The 23,908-nt window shown below is 37.6% G+C and overlaps 2 protein-coding genes across 2 annotated transcripts; both read right to left on the reverse strand.

Moving 5' to 3' along the window:
• Nucleotides 1–1,215: 1,215 nt before the first annotated feature.
• LOC116265470 (protease Do-like 2, chloroplastic) lies at nucleotides 1,216–15,530 on the reverse strand. The gene is made up of 21 exons (XM_031646074.2): nucleotides 15,303–15,530; nucleotides 14,021–14,179; nucleotides 11,380–11,433; nucleotides 10,763–10,836; nucleotides 10,452–10,515; nucleotides 9,909–9,953; nucleotides 8,601–8,708; nucleotides 7,795–7,872; nucleotides 7,340–7,406; nucleotides 7,092–7,150; nucleotides 6,604–6,703; nucleotides 5,974–6,053; nucleotides 3,664–3,720; nucleotides 3,014–3,117; nucleotides 2,825–2,912; nucleotides 2,653–2,738; nucleotides 2,503–2,527; nucleotides 2,295–2,366; nucleotides 2,172–2,222; nucleotides 2,029–2,089; nucleotides 1,216–1,930 (listed from the first exon to the last, which is right to left on the reverse strand). Exons 1-21 carry the CDS (start codon nucleotides 15,438–15,440, stop codon nucleotides 1,689–1,691), a joined length of 1,812 nt encoding a protein of 603 aa, XP_031501934.1. The 5' UTR covers nucleotides 15,441–15,530; the 3' UTR covers nucleotides 1,216–1,688.
• A 2,274-nt stretch (nucleotides 15,531–17,804) lies between these two features.
• On the reverse strand, nucleotides 17,805–23,810 carry LOC116265375 (mediator of RNA polymerase II transcription subunit 19a-like). The gene is made up of 7 exons (XM_050080732.1): nucleotides 23,676–23,810; nucleotides 21,709–21,750; nucleotides 19,604–19,893; nucleotides 19,265–19,495; nucleotides 19,133–19,192; nucleotides 18,561–18,694; nucleotides 17,805–18,464 (listed from the first exon to the last, which is right to left on the reverse strand). The coding sequence occupies exons 2-6, from the start codon at nucleotides 21,740–21,742 to the stop codon at nucleotides 18,644–18,646; spliced, it is 666 nt and encodes a 221-aa protein (XP_049936689.1). The 5' UTR covers nucleotides 21,743–21,750; nucleotides 23,676–23,810; the 3' UTR covers nucleotides 17,805–18,464; nucleotides 18,561–18,643.
• Nucleotides 23,811–23,908: the final 98 nt, after the last annotated feature.

Here is a 23,908-nt window from a genome sequence, read left to right on the forward strand (position 1 = left end):
GATGCCCAAGGTTTAAAAGTTCATAAACAGATGTTTAATTATTGACAAAAGTTCTTAAAAAGCAAAAAAAAAAAACAATTACTTTTGATATAACATGACAAAAATATGTCTTTTAAAGTCAAAAATTTTCGCTCGTCGGCGAAAGGAATGAGAATTTGTTCTTGTTATTTTGTATCAAAAATCGGTATTATAAAAATCACAGAAATGCCGCCAAAAAATAGAAGAATAACAAACAGATGCCTAACTTTTAAAAGATATCTGATAGGCGGTCAAGTTTTCTGAAGCGGACTTTGTACGTCAACGCCATAAAGAGAGGCGGGCATGAAAGGTTTCCCACGGGCAAAGAAATCCCACCCCTAACGACACGTGGGTTGGGAAGCCCTGGGTTTCACGCCTGCCCCTTTTAATTTGTGCATATCCATACTCACTACGGCAAGTTTTCTTTCAATCTCAACAATAACTTTTTTTCAAAGACGCTCTTTTTGACTTTCAAAAGCTAGGTGATGATTTGTTATTTACCTAAATATTGGTCGCTTTCTGCAATTTTTCGTATTGTAAACATTTTCACCCAAGTGAACCTACTCAAGAACCTGGGATTATCAACTAAAATCTGGATTGGATCGAATGAGATTTGGACATAATGAAATAACAATGAGCCGTTCCATGACGAGATTCTACACCATTGTGGCCGTTTCCCAGGAGATGTCTTTTCACCTTTTCATTTTTCTAAGGCTAGTGTTACGATATCACGTCGAAATAAAATTTTGGGTTGACTGTCATTTCATGAACTTGGTTGGGGATAGGAAATCAACCGAACAAAATTCAAAATAAGAGAAATAGAGTAACATGTCAGTGTCAAATCTCAACAGCACCCGTCTCTGGTAACAAACTTGAACCCTTGAGAAGATACGTCATTGAGGGCAACAACACCTGATGCATTGGCACCAATAGCTGTAATCAAGAAGTAGGAGTCACCATGAGAGAGAGTAGTTGAGAAGCTTGTGATGGCCAGAAATGAAAAAAGGGCAACAACACCTGATGCATTGGCACCAATAGCTGTAAACAAGAAGTAGGAATGTCCATGAGAGAGAGTAGTTGAGAAGCTTGTGATGGCCAGAAAAGAAAAAAGGGCAACAACACCTGATGCATTGGCACCAATAGCTGTAAACAAGAAGTAGGAGTGTCCATGAGAGAGAGTAGTTGAGAAGCTTATCATGGCCAGAAAAGGAAAAGAAGGCCTTGAATTCCAATTGCTGCAGTCTCTGTCAGATGAAGGGATTCAAGATTACAATGAATGAATCTCTGGCAGTTTGATAAATAATGTGAATCTTATGAATCCCATCTTCTTACGAAATACATCACTAATTAAAGGGAAACAAAAAAATTCCCTTGGCCGAAAGTGGTAGTCGGCAACAATGGATGATACACATAAGATGCTTCAATTTCTGCAAATACAGCACGTACTACTCAACCAGCGGCAGGAGCTTCATAACTCACAATGGTACGTACCCCATTGTCGATGGCCATGAATCGAGCAGAACGATGAAAAATGGTCGTGCTCTGGCAGTTGAAAGCAGGAACCCTTACTCTTTGAAGAGTTTTCCGACTTCAGACGAGAGAAACCCAGGGAGACAAAAGCATCCCAGGCTAGCCAAGCTATTGGCTTCACTAGCAGAACTGTTTACTGATCAAGTCCAGACAAGGCCATCAAAACCGATTTCCATGTTTGAAGCAGGAACATCCTCTGATTCCAGCTCCATATCTCGTCCATCTGATGAATCCACGTATGGCTCAAGTAGATCCACAGACCTTTCACAGGGAATGCCATAATCCTTCAGAATCTTGGCTGATGCAGCATTTGCTGCTTCCCTCTCCAATACAGCAAGGAAATTGTCTTCAAACTCGAAAACCAAGTACTTGTCTTGACATGCTGCACAAGGACATAATCACAAACAAGGCAACTAGTTTTAAGCCAGTTTGATATCCAAATCTCCAAAATTCACAAAAAGAAGTGCAAGATCTGCTTACAGTCAAGAAGATGTGCCAAATGCCTAATGTTTCTAATTCTTGTTCCATTGAACCTTGTAACCTGCAAAGGTTTCACTTTATTATGGAATCTCAAAAGCAAAGATAAGAACTACAATTTAATAAGAATAGAACATGAGACATGCCTGCTGATTGCCCATGTCTTCATATCCTATATTCGCTTCATGTGCCAATACCTGCAGTAAGATACTGCCCATTAGAGTCTCATTCTATCCAAAGATTTAAACAAACAAAAGATGGACTCAAACCTGTGAAAGTATGACAATCTGTTCTCCCTTGAATTTTGCAAAAGAATATCGTGCCTTAGCTAGCAATTTCAGCTGGAAAAAACAATTACACCAAAAAAAGAAATTAAGGGCAAAAGATTATGCAGTGTACCATAGATAGACTGGTGGCAAATGTATTCATGTGAATTCAAAGCAATTACAATGGAATTTAGCATATTTTTGAACTTACACCAATTGAATCTTCACACTCCTCGCTGCAATTTACAGAATAAAGTCAGGCAGACAAGTATGAAAATGCAGTAAGTGAAATTTTTTATATTGACCTATCTGTTTACTAAAAATTAGACAAATGGTATGTTTAATACAGAAGATTTCTCACTCTATTAAAGGTTCTGAAAGGGGAGTGAACACCAGTCCAGCAGCTATAAGGTACGAGGGTTGTCCTTCTTCAATGTGGTATGGCACCTTAAGGCATGAAACATGCGGAGTATTTCATCAACCATATGAGTGGAAGAATTAAGATGTTTCCTACTAAACAAATCACTGTATACCAGATGGACACGAGGATATAAAATGGTCTGAACTTTCATAGGTACACCGCCTCGAATAATCCCAACCTCTGCCACATCACCTGCAAATCTGAATGGAAGTCCAAATGATTTCAAAACTACTAATAGAAATATGATACTGTCAAGGCTTTGTGTTCTTCAATCTTAGGACGCAGTGATGCAATCATTTACTTTTGACTTATCAAGTAGCGGAATGCAATACGCTCCGTGGACCGGAATGGCACAGTTCCTTCACATCCTACTGGTGTACCATCAAAGCTTACTATTACATCACCCTGAAAAGTAGCCGTGGGTTACTATTATGATAAACATCTGGACAAAAAAAAGTACATAATTATTTCAAGGTAGACTGTGGTAACAGCAAGATGCAGACAGTACTGCATTTTCAGAGTCATAAAGTATATCAACAAATGATAAATGGGCAACCTTCTTTGGTGCTATAAGAACTATGATAAAAACAAAAGTTCTTTGGTGACACAACTATGCACACACAAAATATTTCCACTGCAAAATTCCCTTGATCTAGGGAGGCATTTTGGGTTGTTAGCAACAGAGCCAAAGAATTTGATAATGGTTTTGGTGGTACAGAACCACAATTACCATCATAAATTGAAGCCTCATACCATAACAAACCCCAATTTTTTAATAAAACAGCATTTCATATCAACTCAGCTCATGCTTTCTCCCTCACAGTGCTGAAAAAATGTAAATACTTAAGCCAGTTGTGTATACTCGCCAGAGGACTTAATCAGCCCGCCTAGAGTCACTTAGTGTTAAAAATTACATTTAATGATCGTTATCAGAAGCTTTTAAGCTCATACCTCTTTTAGCACACTACTTGCAGGAGATGTAGGTTCAACTTTTCGCACTAGCACCCCCTGCATTAGAAGAAAGCATGTTATCAATTAGAGGAAAGAAGAGAACATGCTATGAATCAGATGGACGTGGAAAACAAGACTTGAAATGTCACCTGAAAAGATCTATCATTTACATTGGTGGAAAGAGTCTAGAAACTAGAATCTGTGAAACAAGGTAACTAAGTATATTTTTAAGAAAAAAGGACCTGTCTTTTCATATGGTTTTATTGAACAAATCAAACCTTGATGTGCCTTCTGACATTTATCCTCCAGAACAAGTTGCCCATCAGGTCCATCACTAAGATTTCTTATAATTCCTATGAATCTAGAAGCAGTTTACTATCCACAGCAACATGCCAGATCATCAAAATTTACAAGCTTTGTTTGACATCATGATAATGACATAATTTCCATCCCTTAAAAAATGAGTCACATACTTCCTTCTTTTATAGCCTGCAAAAGTTTTGCCAACTTTGATGTATGCCAATTAGATTGCACTCACTAGGTGCAGGTAGTGCCACCATCTGAAGGAAGAAAGTAACCCATGAAGCCATGCCAACAGTGGTATGACAGCTGTGCTCCCTCTCCAGTTAGCAGTCTTTGCCCTCTAGCCATTTCTATGAAGGAACCCCATTGGGAAACCATTGGCAAGAAAGGAGAGAAGAACCCAGTACCTGCCTGCCTGTACCATTAGTGGCACCACAAATCATTACTAGTCCCCAGAACAACATAGATTAAGCACTTTAAAACTGGGAGGTGTGCCCACAATCTTGTTTTAAATTTGTTTCTTGTATGTCTCCAGTTATACACTGTGTCATAAAGATAAATGGAAGAGATGACTTAGTGACTTGTGTCCGGCTTCTATATACCCAATAAAGAGGGGCACGGTCTTGAAAATCAGCTTTTGGTGAAAACCCAGTTAAAACTGTAAAATGATGATAACGATTAAAATGATGTATACAGGTCAGTATCACCACGTTTCCAAGCATGTCCACTGGTATCACTACATTTGTGTCATCACCTACATGTGAACACAATCATTCAAATGAATCATCATACATGTGGGTGCTAAATGCCCAATTCGGAATGCAATGGGGTGTCCTAGGGGTGACCTTGGGTCAAGTTGCACAGCCAGCTTAATGCACCTGTGACAAATGAGCTAGCTATTTGTTAAGTTTCAACAAAAACTTGAATTTTTCATAACATTTTTTGCCCACCATTTTCATTTTTAGTATGTCAGCAAACATACTCGTCCTTAGAGGTAAAGGAAACAAGAAGCTATACGTTATTGATAAGCCCCAGTTCACTGTCACAAAAGTTGTCCAGCTGTGGTACCTCAGATCATGGTACCTCAGATCATATGTTAATATGGCGATCACAGGATTTACTTCTCTTCCCAAGTAAAATATCCATCAACAAGAAGAATTTCCAGCATGACTTTGAAAGTTAACATAAAAACTAAACATATCGATGATGAATTTTCTGGTTATTTTTCAAAATAGCCAAACTATCAATAATTCTTATGATCAGTATCACTCGTTGAAAAGCAAGACCTGCTGAAGAACACGTGGCTCTTCAAGCTAATTGCTTGTGCAAGACACTGAATTGCAAAGGAAAGGTCCAATAATCTTTTGGCAAGATCCAGTAGTTCATAGGTTATAGAAGATCTAAAGTTTGCATCTATTTCCACCCAAGATCCCTCAGGAAAAAAAACTTGCTGGCAGACAGGATGCTTCATTTTGCAACATAGGAAAGCAATCAGCAAAGAAAGACAGTAGTTGTAGGCACAATCTGTAACAGATTATCCCATTTATCCACCTCATGTCAAGACAGTTTAGACCTTCGTCACCGATATCATGCTTGGAAATTTGTTGGCCAGGTTTTATTTGGAAGTTTCTTTGGAGATGTAGTTTTTCTCAGAAAAATTTTACAATTTGAGTATAAAAGTAGTACCAAAAAAAACTTTAAAAAACTATTTGAAACATGAAAGAAAGAAGGGAATCACATGCTTAAAAATATGCAACCGAAGGCTTTTTCTGAAATATCAAGAAGATATCAGGAGTCTCAGAATGCACATCTAATGTTCTGTCCTGCAGAGAAAAACATCGCCTCCACATCACTGCAATCTAAAATAAAATGGCTGGAAGAAAGATTTCTTTTGGAAGTACTGCTACAAATGGAAGCAGTGAAGACAATATAGAGGTTGCAGCTCAGAGGATTAGAATTTAACAGAAGGACTGATTTGAACATTCATATATGGGAATGACTGTTTACCTCATTAGACTGCACTTTCAGGCATCTACGTAAAGCAGGATTCTCCAACTTCTGTAGTAACACTCCAAGAGAAGGAAAGCCTGTAGGTTGAAAGCAGATCAACAAACACATGGAAAGAGACAACAAGAAAAGGATAATATCATTCTCCAAAAGATATGAAAGCATGTAAATATCTTTTCATCTAACAATCTCAAGGTACATATTCCTGGACTGGGAGCAGAAGATATTTTGAACTAGGTACTACTACTACCACTACTATTATCTCATCACATCATCATTTTGACAAGCTAGCAGATACAGCCCTGTGACCAGCAACAGCTCCATAACATTTTCATGCCACAACTTCTATTGATTTGTAATGTGTGTTTGGTTTTACTTGTCCCACATGAACCTGGTTTTAGTTCTTTGATAGCTCTGGATCCTTCATCGACTATTAGTTTGTTGGAAGTACATGAATGTTGAGACATTGTCTTTAAGCATGTAACTGTGCAGGAGATCTGGTAGATTTTCCATTTACCAAGGAAAAGAATCATTTAATTGTAAACCTTGAAAACATGAATTAGTGAGATTAAAAAAACAAGTTCAAGTCTCCAAACAATAACAGCAGCAAAGGAACCAAGAATTTCTTACCAGTATATTTTCCATTTTTCTCATAGTCGTTCAGAAAATGAGATACAACAGTCGTGGGAATCACATATCCAATATTTTCAGCATCATCTGACCTGAAAACCTACAAGAAAGTGTGCAAATAAGAACAGGAAAATTCTGCAGCTTCTTCAGTCATACTGATGCTTAGAACTTATATGTTTATTAATTTTTCTGGAAGTACATATAATCTATCACATAAAAGCACAGTGAGACATGCCTATGGAGATGGTGTACTTCATAACAAACACAAGCAGAACAATGTAAGTGGCACAAGACAAAATTCTGCTCAGTTTCTCCGTTAAATGCTGTGACATCTTATTTCATTGCGCTATTGATGCTCATCAACATTGTGCTGCAAGGGTTTAAGTTTTCAGAGTCCGAGTCCATAAATACTTGTGGCTTTCAAGCTCATATATTTATGTCAAAATGCACACATGTTCAAGTGTTCGTGCACGTTACACAGATCTTACCTGGAAAGCAATCCCAATGCATTCTCCCTGGTCGTTGAATGCAGGACCACCACTATTTCCTATGAGAATGCCAAGAAAGAGGGGTTAGGACAAGGAAGAAAACCTAAACATGAAAATTTTCAACTATTAGGCTGCTGCATTCTAGAATTTCATCATGTTATAATCCTACCAATTGTTTACTCCAAGCATTCCAAAACACAGGCACATTTATTCAAAAAAAAAAAAAAACAACAAAAACAACAACTAACCAGGATTTATTGCAGCATCAATTTGGATACCAAGCAAATCAGTTGCACCATGAGCATAAGATGTAACCTTAGAGGCACAAAAACTGCTGTTAGTATCTGAAACTTTCAAAAATATAAATTATTGAGTGATGTTCAATGCAGTTTAGTCAGATACTCCAGATTATAAATAACACACAACATTATGCTTCAAAGTGCAAAATCCAGTTTTCTATGCATCCAAGGTATTAAAAAATCATGCAATCATGCAAACACTCAGTTCTGGTCAATCTTATGATGTTTAACTAAGATTTGGACAACTACTCAGCTTATAGTTGACTTGATTTTCAAGGAAGAAAGGAAATAAGTTGTAACAAGAAAGCTTTCAGTTGACTTGACTCAATCGATCAACAAATAATAAGCTAAAACCTCTGATGACAAAGAAATTACTTTTGAAACATAAAATGTGCATGTCAAACCTCAATGCGTGAGACCACACCCTTTGACACTGATATTGTATCTCCTCCAAGGGGATAACCTACGACAGTTACTGAATCCTGTAGAATATGATGTTTAAGGATTCAAATGAGCATAAGATCTTAAAATAGAAGTCAGGAAAATAATTATTATGTCAAATAAATCTCTAGAAGAAATAAAAAAAGAAGAAAAGGGCCACAGCATCGATCCACTCAGGCATGCATGGTGAAATCATAAAGGAAGGCCCAGCTACTGAGAGTAAAAGCCTTTCAGATCAGCAGCACAATCTTGCCACTTAAAGACGATATCTGAATCTTATTTTTCTAAAAGTATCAGATGAGCAGGAAATGATAAGCTCTATTTCATGCTAACAACGCAATTACTTAAGTCTTTGATATAGCACCTTTTATTTTCTAACAAAGTAAAGGACAACATTCCAAAATTATCTACAATTTTCTCAGCCAAATTTCAACAAAAAATTAAGTCATTGCTAATATCAATCAACCAGATGAGCTATGAAAACAGTGGTGGCAAGCAAGCAGTAGAAATGTCAAAAAAGTACAATCACAACATTTAAAAGACAAAAAAAGCAATATACATCTGGTTGTAAAATTCAGTATTGCTCCCTAGTTGCCTTTTTCATACTTCATCATAACACATATGCTGTATTCCATGGGTGTTCCTCAACAGTAGACAGGAATCCAGATTTTAAATGCAATACAGGAATCCAGATTTTAAATGCAAAATGCGTTTACTGATCAGTTAGGTCTGCACAAATTGGAGAATAAAAAAAAAAAAGGTATTTCACCTGAAGACATGGTAAACGACCAAAAGAAAGTGGTTCAGCTCCTTTCCAGAATTCTTCGCTCTCTACTGATAACAAAGCAATGTCACACTCGATCCCTCGAGCAAGAACCTGCACATTGCAGAGACAGTTTTTAAACATGATAGAAGATTTTTGGACTGACATCTACATGCAAAGGCAAGCTTAGCAGCTCGCCCATAACCAAGAAAGTTGCATGGCAGTTAAGTGTTTGGCAGCTAATATTCTGTCAATATAAATTGGTGTTTAATGCTTGCTAGTAAGATGTCATGTTGCAAACTAGTAATCAGCCTTTTACAAAGAAGCAGTACCAGGAACCAACAAGAAAAACATGTCATCCAGTACAATTCCAGTATCCCTTTTACTTTGAACTGGAATGTACATTAAGAGATTATACAAATAAAATTCTGAAAGTTAACATGATATTTTGAAGTCATTCGTAGGCTTAATATCAGGAGATCATGTGGTCTCCTAGATATTTAAAGGAAAAAATAGAAGGTGGTTTTATGGACAAGCTTTACAGATCCTCGTAAACAGAAAAATATAATTCTTTGACTTAGCCCTTGAAAGTCTGCTTAACCCTTGAAATGAAATCACTAGAAAAAAGGAATGTACCATGTGCTATAGTTATGAAGATCACTAGTAATAGATGTGGTCATGACCCTGCCTTATCATAGGCCCAGGAACTTTGATGTGGTGCATACCTTCATGGCTTCATCTATACCAGTCTGATGATCATTTCCAACCAGTCTAATGATTGTTCCAAACAACAACGTTGAGGAATAGAAACCATAATTTACTTTTATATAACTATTCTCCAAAAACAAGGTGCATTTGAGGATTGCAACGACATTATTATTAGTTAAAAGTTAAACAAATAACTGTTTTTCAGGAACCATCTAATATTTTCCGTTCAAAGATAAAGATAATGAACTTCTTCTCTGCAGATTAAATTGCTTTCGAATGAATATAAAGGAAAGCAGACAAAAGCTACATGTAATATTTAGGAACTGCCAGAATGACAAAATGAATATACACGGTTGACCAAACAAGAACCGATATACATTGCCTGATTCATATGACAAGCATGCATGCAAATGTTCATGCTCATCCAAGTAACTAATAAAACTGAAATTGCAACTACAACTTTGCAAGGAAAAAACCAACAAGATTAAAAGCTCAAAAAATGATAAATAACAAACACCAATTAAAAGAACTGACAACCAAAATGGCTAAACTGCCCTACCTGAAAACACAAAAACCAAACGTTATTTTATGTTTAAGAAATGATACCTTAGCCACAAACTTGGTATCATCTCCTCTGCGTTTTACTTTTACCTGCAGACAATGGAACAGAAGGTATCGGACAAGGCCTAAGAGAAGAAAGACCAAAAAATCATTAAAAAGAAATATCAGAATGCTCTAAAGTCTAAACATAAATGGAAATTCTGCCAGTTGTGCAGATACAACTGAAAACCTGAAGGGCTCACAGCCCCAGTATGTGCAGAAGCCTAACAGAAAGTTAAAATTAAGAAAGAAAGTGCTGTGCCTAAGAATCTCCATCCTGCTAGATCACAACACATAGCCCATTAAATAATTGTAAACAAGTATATAGTTCCAGAGAGGAGCAGTAGGCAATGGGTTCAAATATTACAAGTATCAAAGGATTTTTTCCCCTCCAAAAGACTATTGGTTCGCACATATATACCTCCATTGAACAGTCACATTTTTCACTAGTGGCTTCTAGTTTTCCATATTTCACTTGGTCGCTAGAGATACATCATACATCATAAATGTTCAGAATATGCTACATCAGCTTAATAGACAGCATAGTACCTGAGTATCATGCTCAACACAATGAGCATTTGTTAACAGTTTCCCATTCCCAATCATGAAAGCACTGCATTAACAACAGTTGGTGACAAATATAAAATCATTAGAAACCACGAACTGGTACTTTTCCACTTCAGGAATTTTTACCATATGATTAAGACACAATTCAATACCAATATTAAAATTCTTACAAGTGATTCCGGGAGAGTATATCTTTAGCATATATAAATGTATACTAAATAAGCTGCAATCTGATGTTCAAAATTCAAATACCCCACAAAATTGAATTATCAACTCGACATGTCAAAATTTACCTGCCAGTACTTGTGTATTGTCTTTGTTTTTGCCAAGGGAGGGAATAATCTGGAGCGGTGTGTGTGCAAAATACCTAGATAAGTTGAAAGTCATTATACAACTGTATATCCCCATCCCATCTAAAAATCAGAAAGACAAATGCTTACAGATACTAAGTATTATCTTAGAATAATTAACATGCAGAAGGATGAGGTAAGTACATGCAGTCACATCTGGGCATTATCCTGAATGGATTCCCTTCAACCATGTCTCCATTCAAATAACAGATAACTTGCAACTCAGAAGATTTAACAGAGGTGAACAAGTAATTAACTCAATAAGGCAAAAAAAGGGTCTTCAAGATCTGGAACTTGGGAAAAGATAACACAAACACAATAATAATTTGCTGGCAACTAGACCATGGGTAGTCTTGGACCGGGTAAAAAGAATAATTTGATTTTTGCACGTCGTTCACAAAAATTTCCCAATTTCCTGGAGCATGGTCAAATAAGTAAGAAAACAAAATCTATTCTGCACACTAACGAAGATTGAATGTCCAGTAGTGGCTGAAAAAATAACAATAACAAGAAACCAAATATGACAAAGAGGCAGAGTATGAGTTTTGAAATAGCAATACCTTAACAACAGCATTCAAGAAAGTTGAATCTTGTAAACCAGTTGCTTCATTAACCTAGAAAAGAGTCAAGCACTTTCAGAAGCTTACTGAAGAATCTAACAAACCAATAAACAACAAAACTACAAGCATTTCAAACTGCTAAGCCATTCATGGCTTACAGAAAACCAATACATGCATAAAAGGAAGATTTAGATGAGGTATCCAATAACATTAGAACAATGTGCAACAAGTGTGAACACAAAAAGCACGTACGCTAGCCATTTATGATCATCGGTTTATGAAATAATAAATTTTGAATCCAAAGACGGCTATATGAATGATGCAGCAAGATTTGGTTGAACAGATGCGTAAATACATCTAGGCTCATATCATTAAATACTCAAAAAGAGATCCCATAGATTGGTTCCACATGCCAACATCTAGTCAGCTTTGGCAGACCCTTCATGATATTGCCATTTCTAGATGTTGTGTAACTTGTAGCATAAACAGTTTGTGAGTATTACAAAAAATTCAGAAAAAAAACCTGGTACTCTCTTACAAAAATTGAAAAAAAAATTAGAAAGGTGAAACAGAGTGCATGGAGATCATTACTGACAAGAGTTTTAGGTTGAGGACCATAAGGTTCAGACATAATCTTGTGGATGGCATCATAGCTTTTGCAGTTAAGCTTCAATGAACCACAAATGGTAGCCTAATAACATTATCACATACTATATCATTTGCAGATGATCTGCAGTGCGGTACAGTTGAAAATTTTTAATAGGGAGTAAACAACAAGCACATCACGAAGGTAGATGCATAAGCTAAACTGCAGAGGGTACTAAGAATGTAAATGATTGTGAAAGAGATGAAGATGTGTCAAAAGGAACTTGGATAAAGGGGGTGGTCACAGAGGTCTAAAAGTAAGAGAAGCAATTTCTAATAAGCATCTAGAGCATTATGAAATGACAAAGGTAATCTACTATACACCTAACCATATATTATTATATATCCATAAGCACATTATAGTATGCCATGATGCTATAGAAGATTGACTCTGAGGACCTGTAAAGAAGCATCATCATAGTCTTCCATTTGCAGAATTTTGTACATACAAGTGGGGGAATAGCTAGTGGAATTAAATATATAAAGAAGAATTACTCTAATTCAGAAAAAATATAAGATGTTGAGCAATCAAGCACTCTTATCTTTGTATACTCTGTGGGTCTATAACAACCTTGTTGATACCATGATAGTGTACTCCAGGCTACAGACTGCTTGGTAGGCCAATGTTTCAGTGACATTTTGTTCCAAAATATCTAGCCGCTACATTTCTGCAGGAAAAGCCCCGGCATGCCTCAGAAAGAACACAATGATCTATACATAAGTAACCTACATTTTCCAATTCCCATCACCATGTCTCATGATCATCATAGTAATGTCACCTTCTCCATCCTTTTCTTTGCTTTATTATCTAGAGTCATCATTGCCATCTTTACCATCCATCGCTCAACAGTATTATCTTTCTCCTCAATATTTTTGCCAAGACCAACCATGATGTTCTTATTTTCCTTGACCCTCACAACTCCACCTTACACACTGTTTATGTCTCTCTGAGATGGTCTAGGAATAACTATGTGTGATGGTGCCATGAAGCTGAATTTTCCACTACATGATAAAAAAAGAAGGTTTAGCACTTGGGATGCCATGTTAGCATCACAGTAAAAGAGGAACCCTGAACAGTTGATGTGCAGGTTGGGCTCTTCTTTGTCTAAAACAGACCAGATCAATGCACCCTCAAATACATGTGCAGAGCTTATTCATGTTTCAGCATCCAACCTTCAATCAAGAGCAGGAAGACAAAAATTCATCAATAAAAGTGTTATATTACCAACTCGTTGCTAACTTTTTTTTCTCTAATTTCCCAAAGTCATGAACGAGAACAATTTCTGTGTCCCAGACTCCCAGTACGCACTACAACAGAACAAAACAATTACACAACTACAATCAGTTTTGCATCACTTACATCTATCCTAGTGCTAGTATTAAAACTTGTTTTATGTGACTCCCAAATCCAAGAGAGACCAAAAATTCACAAGCAACCCCATGTATGCTTCATCCAATTAACATACTGAAAATGTCCCAGCTAGGTCAAGTTGAAATCGGGAAATACTTTGCTCTGTGACCACTGCCTTTTGCAATTTTCTACTTCCATGGCTGCTGGCCAGACACTTTTTACATTTGTAGGGTTCCTTGAAGCTCATGCAGAACAACTTTGTGCTTCAACAATGCTGACTCCAATTTAACAGTGAATGCCATAAGTGCTGCAAAATTTGATCTCATTTTTGCCCATCAAATACCTATATAGATCATCACCCCCTATAACACATCCCTCAACATCCAATGTTTGTATCATTCTAATAAAATATAAGCATGGTAAAAGCATCTTTGAATTATTTGTATTTGAGCAAATTTCTCTTAGAAATTTATGAAAATATACAGAATATGCATGGCTTGAACATATATGCACAAAATGAAGGATAAGTCTGATATTCTAAAAATTAAAGCATCTAGAGAAGTGGTGAGAAAGAAAATAAATACTGCTAGCCCTTTTTCATACATTGCTAACCAATACATAAATATAGATAATGGATAAACTCACCTGCTGCTCTTTATTATCATATACAAAATTTTGTTTGTCCTTTTTCTGCACACCAAGTTCTCTAAATAATGTTGATTGTGAACGACCCGTCTCCCCTTTCGCACCATCAGGAGCATCTTTGGATCTACCAGAACCTCTCCTTTGGGAGACAACTCTAACCTGGTGTTTTACAACAAATATTTGAAGCAAGGGCTCAAGAATGACAACTACAAAAGCAAATAAAAAGATATCTGAGTCATGAGTGCAAATGTCGGATAAGTTTGCATCATAGAAATTCTATTGTGGTTTTTCATTCTCAGTGTACAATATCTTCATTTTAAAGAAGAATCACCTATAATCAGATACAATAGCAGAGAGAGATAGAGAGAGAGGGGAGGGGGAGCTAGGGAGGGAGACAGAGGCATCCACTGGTCTGAATGCATGTAAAAATTGGACAAACGGTCAGACAAAACCTAGAGTGAGGATGTCTCACTGCCTACTGTTTCTACACTGTAACAACAGGAGAAAGAGCCTTTGCTCTTATGCAGTTGCAAGCTTGACTATGATTAAAAAAATATATATGAATCCTTCAGCATCTGCAAATACAAACAATAAGAACCCGCAGATCACATCTCGCATAAGTTATGTAATGTAAATATACAACAGAGGAATGCCAGATCATGCCACATTAGAATATGCCGCTACTCATATATGCAGCTAATGTGCACGAGCTGCTAAATGTGTTTTTTGTCGATATAGATCAACATGACGCTTGACTGAGCGAGCAAATCGATTTTTTTCAATTTGTCAAACCAACTCGAAGCAATTCTTGGAAGATCATAATGCCAGCACTGACATTGGATTCTATCCTTGGAGGAATCTCAAAATGCTATCAGTTTCTATTCCAGGATTTCCGTTAAACTGCAATTTGAGTCTCTGCTTTCTTCATTCATGTTCTTCTCTAACCAACCAAATACATATATAGATATTCCTCCACGAACGCGCTTCCTCGTATCCAGACCCCGAACGTCATCTTCGTTACTTAGATTTCATTATGAAGAAAAAGACAACTCTCAAGTGTATTAAAGAACCAAATGATACGAATACAACCACATGGACTTGCCACTCCTCAATAAATCAATTAAAGAAAGACCAATTCTCCGACTCATTGGTTTTCATATGCCCAATAAAAACAAATCCCCTCCGGAGTCCTCGAAACAGCATCAAAAAGATTCTTGAAAGGCAAGACTAGCGGAAGAGAAATAAGAAGATAACAATGAAGTTAAATGCAAGAAAAATCTACCTGCTGCTTCGCCCTTCTGCAGCATCTCCTTGACACCGGAACTGGCTTTCCGACAAAACTTCGGACCAGCTGCGTCGACGAAACGCGGTGGCAGTTATCGGAGAATGAGAGGAAGGAGAGGTGGGCACACGTCGCCATTTTCAAGCAGTTGAGACAGGAAGATAGAGTAGAGAAGCGGGCGCGCTAAGCATCGAGCGGAACCCGCCTTATCCGCTGCTCGAACGAAACATGTAGGAGATAAAATCGTTTATCGGATCCAAACCCGTAAATGTTTCGTCCAAGCTGGACGAATTAAGCAGATCTCTTATCGGAAACTTTTCACTCCGTGTCCAATCGTTTAACCATAATTGCTAATGGTGCCTCTTTCTACGATATGTGGTCAAATGTCAACTTACTTGCATTTCATCATTTTGCCAGTGTAATAATTTTTTGAGAAGTCATTCATCTGGAAAAAAGAAAAAATAAGTTTTTTAAGCAACCTTATGTTTCAGAAAAATAGCTCTTATTAGAAAAGATAGATACTTGATGTACTGTTTTTTTGGCTTATGAGGAAACTATTACTTCTGAGGAAAAGTTCTCTTTTTGGTGTCTTTCAGAAATTCAGTTCATATCGATTCGTTTTTATAATACTGATCGACCCGAATCGAACTTGAGGCCAACCGTGGCATTTAGGAACCTCAATCTACTAGAGAGGTAATGATACGTTGATCCTTCTAAATATGGGAATCAAGAAAGCGATTAGACAACCCAAATTTACGCATTCTAAGAGAATGAATCGTCGAAATAAACATTTGAGGAACTGTTGGGTACTAATGGAAGTATGGAACCGATGAACTGTCTTTCACATTTTAAATCTTAAATATGTAGTTGTGGTGTGGGAAAGTTACCTTGCTCATTTGATTCCTATGAACACTATGCTTTTGTGTCATTAATAGTGAAATATGAAATATCAAAATAAATGTACGTTGTCTCATAACTAGAAGCAAACACAACCTTCAACCGTGGAAAACACAAGCTTTTGACCATGGGAATCTATTTTGTATGTACGTTAAATCCATGACTACATGGTACAATATTTTGAATCTTTAATGACTTGAAACCATATTTTTTTGTTTCTGCCAACGTTAGACCATAAAACATGTCTATGTAATTAGATTGAGCCGGTGCAACTTGTCTTTTGATCTTTATCTAGCCATCTGGCTAAAAATCAATGCTCATGTTTTCAGTTGATTATTGCGATTCATAGGAGCTTTGAGTTAAGTCCGTTGAAAGGTAAATGAAAGAAAACCAAGGATTTTATTCAGCACTTCAATGAACCACGCCTACCTTCCCGTCATAACTTTGATCAACCTATTCAGAACGTTTAATTGGATTTTGTTTATTTTTGCGAACGTGGTTTTTCTTGCCAAAGCCAAAAAAATAAAATGAAAGTCTTCAGTTTGTGTGTGGACGGACCCAATCATAATGGCTCTACACATCCATGGATTCCAGGTGTTTTTTGAGCAGCAAGAAGCCAGATTGATTAGGCTGGCCTAGATTAGGCATAGAGCTCGAACATTCTAATTGTTTTTTCCTTAATCAAACATGAAGCCTCCAATGCTTATGTTGCCAACGATGGTTAGATCATCATCAACAGAAGGATTAGTGATTATCTTAAAAGGAAAAGGCATGAAGGAAACTTGCCAGACAACGATTATGCAGGACCGAATCTATCAAATGCTTATGTTGAAAAGAAAATATAAGCCATAAAATCATCCTCTTGACCGCCCCCACCAACACGCATAAGCATGTAAGAATTTGCCTTCATAACACTGTAACACAATCTATGTGGGACAAATGGATGAAACCTACCTCGGAACAGGCTTCCACCAGGTGCCTTTGAAAATCGAATTGCCTATAGATGTAATAATTCACACTTTTAATGGCACGTACGTCAGTGTTATAGAAGTTTATCTCAATATTTGAGACAAATTCATGAAACACCAAACACCCCCTTGAGGACCATAACGAAATACTAAGATCTCCCTGTCGAGTTTTTTCTCATTAGAGAAGCAAAACTGCAGTCGCAACATTTAAGGAGACAAAATTTGCTTTATTTTAAGATAATGTCCTGCAATCACGCAACAAACTTTGCTTATAATGACTCCACGCCTCTCTGTCCCTCTGTCTCTCCACGCCAGGACGAATTTCCAGTCCATGAGGCACAGTGGGAGGGGTGATCACTGATCGGTCTATAGGAAATGCTTGATTACGTTTCTTGACCAAGCTCGTACTTGAAGCTAGACGAACATGTTAAATAGCAAGTCCTTTCTGCGAGACCAACTCAGTGAAGAATTTCAAAAACACAAAGACACGAGCACATCATAGAAGACGACCAGGTCAATCGTGACATGGAAACGTAGATATTCTAGCTTATGTAAAGGTTCCCCATAAACAGTCCACATAGACGGCAAACAAAAATCTTGACTGTAATGAATAATTAAATATATGGAATGCCTAACATAAAAAAATCTGTCATCCATCATTTGTTGAATAATGATCTCCAATGCTAAATTGGTTAAACAAGAAGAAAGAAAAGCATTCACATTTACATGCATCCCAAAGGATGTTGCACTCCCTAAGATTTGTAAGGGGAATGAAAATGTATGCTCCCCTGAACCAAGACAAGTTTCGGGGGTTAATGATAACTGCAACTCACAGGCCACATAAAGGCATAAGACCAACTGCAGGAAATATGCAGCTATGGGCAGGCTGAGTAGTGGACATTTGTGGGAAGGGGAACAAATTAAAGAATATTTGATGTATCGCGCGAATGGTACTATTTCCAAGGATACCACGGTCACTCACGTGCAATTGCTGTTTATTAGAACCAAAAGGCTGAACCATGGACATAAACAGCAAGGGCTACAGGGTGAGCCCAATTTGATCTCAGGTGAGTTGGGTCAGGCTCGACCGAGGTGAATGAGGCTTCAGGGTATGATGACCCACTTTGAAAGCCCTGTGGCTACCGACCAACTAACACAAGGTTTACTTTTCTAGATACCATTGATTGGTCTGCTACCACTAAATCCAATGTATTCCCATCCACCATCAAACTGGCAAGACACATATATATAATCTTGCCTTTGAACCAACTACAAGCAGAAAGATGATCTATTATTCCTGAAAATAAAGGTTATCAGTTCATTAGAAGAGTACATGAAAAGTTACAACAGAGAGAGAGAGAGAGAGAGAGAATATACACACTAAAGGAATTACCTTGAGCTCTTCCCTTCAAAACAATCCCTCCTACCAATCTTCAATCTTGTCAATTTGCATAACAAGAGCTAACTGTAAAATGATCAGCTCTTCTCTTTTGTCAGTCCAATATCATCACCCCTGGAGTCCCTATGCTGCAAGTCCAGTCAATAGATGTCATAGATGCACTATCATTATTCAAGGAAATCATTAGTCGAGCAGATCAGTTTAGTATGCTCTAGCCCCTTGTGCACAAATGATAAACCTAGCAAAACATCTCTCCAGGAATCAATCAACCCTTCAGTACTACAAAGTACAAACATCACATCCTGATAGCGACATCTCTAGGTTCTAATGTTGAACCATTTGTGAAGTTCAACTAAGTAGGTGTTGGGGCATGCATAAATGCAATCTTGTGAACCACAAGCGTACGTACTTATTCAAAGAGAACATTCCAGTATAAACCAAGACCCATAATCCAAGTACTAGAACAATGAAAGTGGCAAACTAACGATAGCATATTATGTCACTTCAGTTTGAATAAGTATAGGACATATGTTTGAGACAAGATGAAGAGTGTGCCAGTCTCTCACCTTCTTTTTCTTGTGTTTGTGAGAATCAGTGGCATCTCCATTCTCCTCATGCCTTCTTTTCTGAAACATAATCAATGTTGGTGACTATACAACGCCTGAAAAGAAAAAATTAGGAACAGCCAGCCTGCTTACCTTTTCGTGATGCTTCCTTGAGTGATCATCACCACCTTCATGATTTCCGCTTCCATCTTTCTTACTCTTCTCTCTATCTTTGTCTTTACTCTTTTCCTTGTCACGATGTTTGTGTTTCTTATGCTCCCGGTCCTTCTCTTTGTCCCTGTCCTTGTGTTTTTTATGTTTCTTTTCCTTGTCTTTAGAATCAGCAGTAGACTTCCCACTTGCAGTAGGAATTCCTTTCTCTGCCTGTCCAAAAAAATGAAAAACCAAAAGAAAAAGAAAGGAAAGAAGAGTGATAAGGTGCCACATCAAAAAAACCCCAAGAACTCCATGATTACCATTGACAAGACTTACAGCAGGCAGCTCGACTGGTTCAGTCTCCCTCAATTGGAAAGCCTGTCTTAGAGTGTCCAAGTCAAATGGTTGAATGCTTGAATCAATGTTTTGCACATACAGCGCATTATTAAAGAGCTGATCGAGTTCCATTCCTTCCCCTTTTCTGATTTCTGTGTCACCCACCACATTGTAAAGATAATGTGTGTCTGAAATTGATGAGGGCAGAGCCCTCTTGCAAAAGAAATTATGATGAGGCAACAACTTGTAGTGGTTCAGAAGATCCATTGCACCCGTAAGTTCCCTAGGTCCTGAAAATCCAAACAAACACGAGTTAACATACAAAGAAACATCATCAAGAGACCCGTGAAGCCAATTCAAGGCCTGCTAAAATAATTAAAAATCAATGTTCTTTTACATGCATAACCAATTGTCAAAGAAAATAGCTGCTGAATCAAGTGCAGGTGTTTAAAAAATCTTCATACTAGAAATCAAGCAAATCCATTTAGCATAGATGTGAACGTCACTTGCCAATATTCTTCATGAAAAAAAAATGAATGACATAGATTGTATTGAATATCACAAGGTCAATATAGCCAAAGAATGGTCCATTCTAAGTGGCTAAGATCAAAAGGACAGTGCATTTGGATCATCAAATACTAAAACTTAAGGTCGTAAACAAACTTAAGTTATGGAGTTCCAGATCCTGAGTCACACGTACAAAAGCAGGCAAGATGCAAATATCAAGCAATACCATAATCAGTTAAAAAAATTTCACACGGGTACCTGGGAAATCCTAAAGTACCAGTACCCATATGCGGGTACATATACGGGGAGAAGTTTTAAGCAAACTCTGCTCTGTTATTATATTTCTGAGCTGCATATAACCCCATGAAATGACATAATTTGAGATACAAAAATAATTTTGCTTTAATATTGAATGCTCTGTGGCATGTTGCACACACACACACACACACACACACCCTGCCATAGGCAAGCAGTCGCAGTTCATCTCCTGGGTCAAGAAGGATCACTACTGATTCACTAGGTGTTCTACCGTTATTCCCACAAGGGTTCAGCTTCAGGACTTGGTTATCCACTTGACTCAATTGATTTTTTTTTTTTTTTGGCGGTGGGGTTGTACTTGTAGACGAGATCTAACCAAAGAAATAACTATGTTCTTGAATAATCCTACTATATTTAAGGGTATCTTGGCCATACAGGCATGCACATATAGAATAAGGTCCTAAAAGCTACAGTAAAATGGTAAAGAAACCAATTTACCGCTGTTAAAAACAAACTATCTAAAGGAAAACAGGACAACTAGGTGCTTAAGCAAAGGTGCAGTTCCCCCCCATGTTCCACACACACACACACCCTGCCATATCCCTGCAGGCCAGCACCCACAAAATTGCTGTGCCCATACCTGCATCCCTATACCTGTGCCCGAGCCCATACCGGAACCCATGTGACTTAGCTTAGGACTGAGAAAGAACACTCCATGGAATAACATAACATAATAAGGTGATTGCATTAAAGACTAGTCTCTTGAAGTTCAATATATCTCATCTTATATTTTACCTGCCCTTAGTCTTATGCTAAAAATGGCAGCCTTTTACAGTTTACACATCTAACAAAAAAGTTCATTTCACATTCAGCCAATTGTATGAATAATAATTCTCAGCATGTGCCTGAAAGACTCTAAAGCCAATAAACCCTAACTTATTATAGGAAACTAATTCCACTGGATAATTGTTTTATATGCAATATTGTGACATTTGACCAATTTTGTCTATGCAAATGTTCCATTTATGCCTTGTCAGATCTTCGGGTTTGTACCTAATCAACTGTCCTTTCAAACTTGCTGACTCATGCTGAAACTCCCAAGATTTTTTCTGATGTAAAGAATTTGCTAGGCAGATGCAATGCTCATAAGAACAATTGCAGCCTATACATGAGGTGAGCCAAGCTAGAACCTGGGCTGCTCAAGCTGGTTAAGCTTATGAATGAACTTGGTTTGTTTATTAAATAAACAGAATAGAAGCTAAGCTAAAGTTTTCCACTAACAGCTTGCCTCTTGTGTTTCCCTACATCTCAGTGTGCATTCAATAAATAAAATAGCTTACCTCTTCCAAACTTCATACCTTCTGCATCCATCATTAGATTATCTGCAAAACACAAGAAGTCAGCTGCTTCTGAAAAAAGAAATGACTGACAAATTATATGATTCTAACAAATTGGAACTGTTCTGCATGAAACGTAACTAGTTTTTTTAATAAAAAATAAAGCAAATTAGCCGCAAATAGCATGCACACTAAAACTTGTATACCATAAGCTAGGGCAAATTTATCAGTGTCACTACTACTCTAATAACAAATTACGAGTAGTACAAGGTAACAATAAGTTCTACAATAGGAATGTATCTTGAGTTTTCTTGCAGACATTAATGCAAAAGGTCATGGGATTATGTGGTTTAATCAGGTATTTGTGATCCAGATCCATGGTGTCAGGCTTTAGTACATAGAAAGGTTCCTCTCATTACCCCTCAGTCCCTCACATCCTGAATATTCATGAGAAGTCATCTAACCTAACAGACGAGAGTCATATTGCTCTTGCTGAGGAGCATTTTATTCCCTTGTCATGGTCAAGCTCCATATCTGACCAATAACAGTTATCAATTTATCATCTGTAAATATCACAAGTAGTTTGTTGTCTTTGCTACTACATCTTCAAATTTTAAGGCTACACTCCAATTAGTTAAACAAAAGAAAGCATTGGAAAAGCGTACAAAAAAAGCAATTAATTTTTTGTCCCAAGTGTAAAACTGAACATGAAAATATCATATTTTTAGATTGCTCACCAAACAAGAAATTATGGCCTGTTATATAGTCCCTCTGTGAATGAGAGTGGAAAGTTAAAGATTGAACAATCTCCAGGACAGGAAACAAGAACATAGAGGACAACTAAAATAAACAATCAATAACATATGCACTATCTTTAGAGTCTGAAACGATTTAAAATGTCAGGGGACGGACAAAATGGTAGTAATTTACTGTAAAAAATTACCAAGGGACCTGAGCGAGTCAAACAGCAGAACGCTGGTCTGATCAAATATATAATTCATCTAACTGGGTAAGCGATGGCTCCCTGGTATTCAATTGTTACCACGTTCAGGAAGCTGCAACCTACCTTAAGATATTTTCCACGGGAAAGAAACTTCGGACAGTTTGTGCCCTCTAAAAGAGACTTACACTCAAGAATCGTGACTACTTGCAATTACCTATATATTTTTACAGCAATCCCATGTTAATTTTAAGAATCTTTCATCCATCAAAGATCCTGGCTATTGTTAATTAGCCATCTAATCCTCCGGCCAAGGCACAAAAGGCACCAGTATTAGAGATCAGCAGGCTGTTTCTTCCTTCCACTTAGTCTATGCATGTCAAAAGAAAGAAAGCAAGGTCAAAAGCTTGATGCAACGGCGATCAGTCGAACCGTCCTATATGTGACGCGGCTTCGATTCTTGCGAGCCGCCATGCTTGCAAAGCCAATGGCCATAATCTGCCTGGCTGGCCCCTCCCCACAGCCCATCGTAAGGGAAAGTGGCCCTTATGCTTGTAAAGAAGGTGAACATCAGTTTCATGGCTGTGGCTATTAGGAAGCTTGCAGAAGTCATGGCAGCAAGCGACGCCAAGCTTTTCGCTAAATATGAAGATACAAAGATTGGTAAGAATTCTAAGCTCAATGGTACGGAGAAGAGAAGCCCACAAGAAACAAGGGAGAAAGCTGAATACCGAAACTTTAGCAACAAAGAGACCGAAGAGTGTTAATCTGGGCAACCAAATTCTGCTAAAAGGGCACTAACTGCACCACATATATCATATCTCACGAACATGACCAGTCGATTTACGACCCCCCAAAATGATCATGGAAAGGAATCCATTCATAAGAGGCGAACCCATTGAAGGAAAGATCAAAAGAGAGGCTAGAGATATTGCTAAAAATCAATATAAAAATTGGGAAATGGAAGAACTGAATGACAGAAAAACAGAAGGAATGGAGAGAAAATGAAGAAGGAAAATGTAGACCTTACCTCTTTCTTACTTCTTCGGTGGTGCCCTTGATTCAGCAGAGAAAGGAACGATGGTGGTTTAAATCCACACAGCGAGAGCGAGACAGAGAGAGAGAGATCTGGATTTTTTACCCTTCCACTCCTTCGTTATTTTAAAGAAATGTTTCAATCACGTCCCTATATTCTGTTATGGGTGCCAACTAAATGCTTCAAATTCCTGCCTTTTCACATATATGACACAACGGCCGAAGCTA

The sequence above is a fragment of the Nymphaea colorata genome, chromosome 12 (genome assembly GCF_008831285.2).
Source record: "Nymphaea colorata isolate Beijing-Zhang1983 chromosome 12, ASM883128v2, whole genome shotgun sequence".
In the NCBI taxonomy this organism is placed as follows: Eukaryota; Viridiplantae; Streptophyta; class Magnoliopsida; order Nymphaeales; family Nymphaeaceae; genus Nymphaea; species Nymphaea colorata.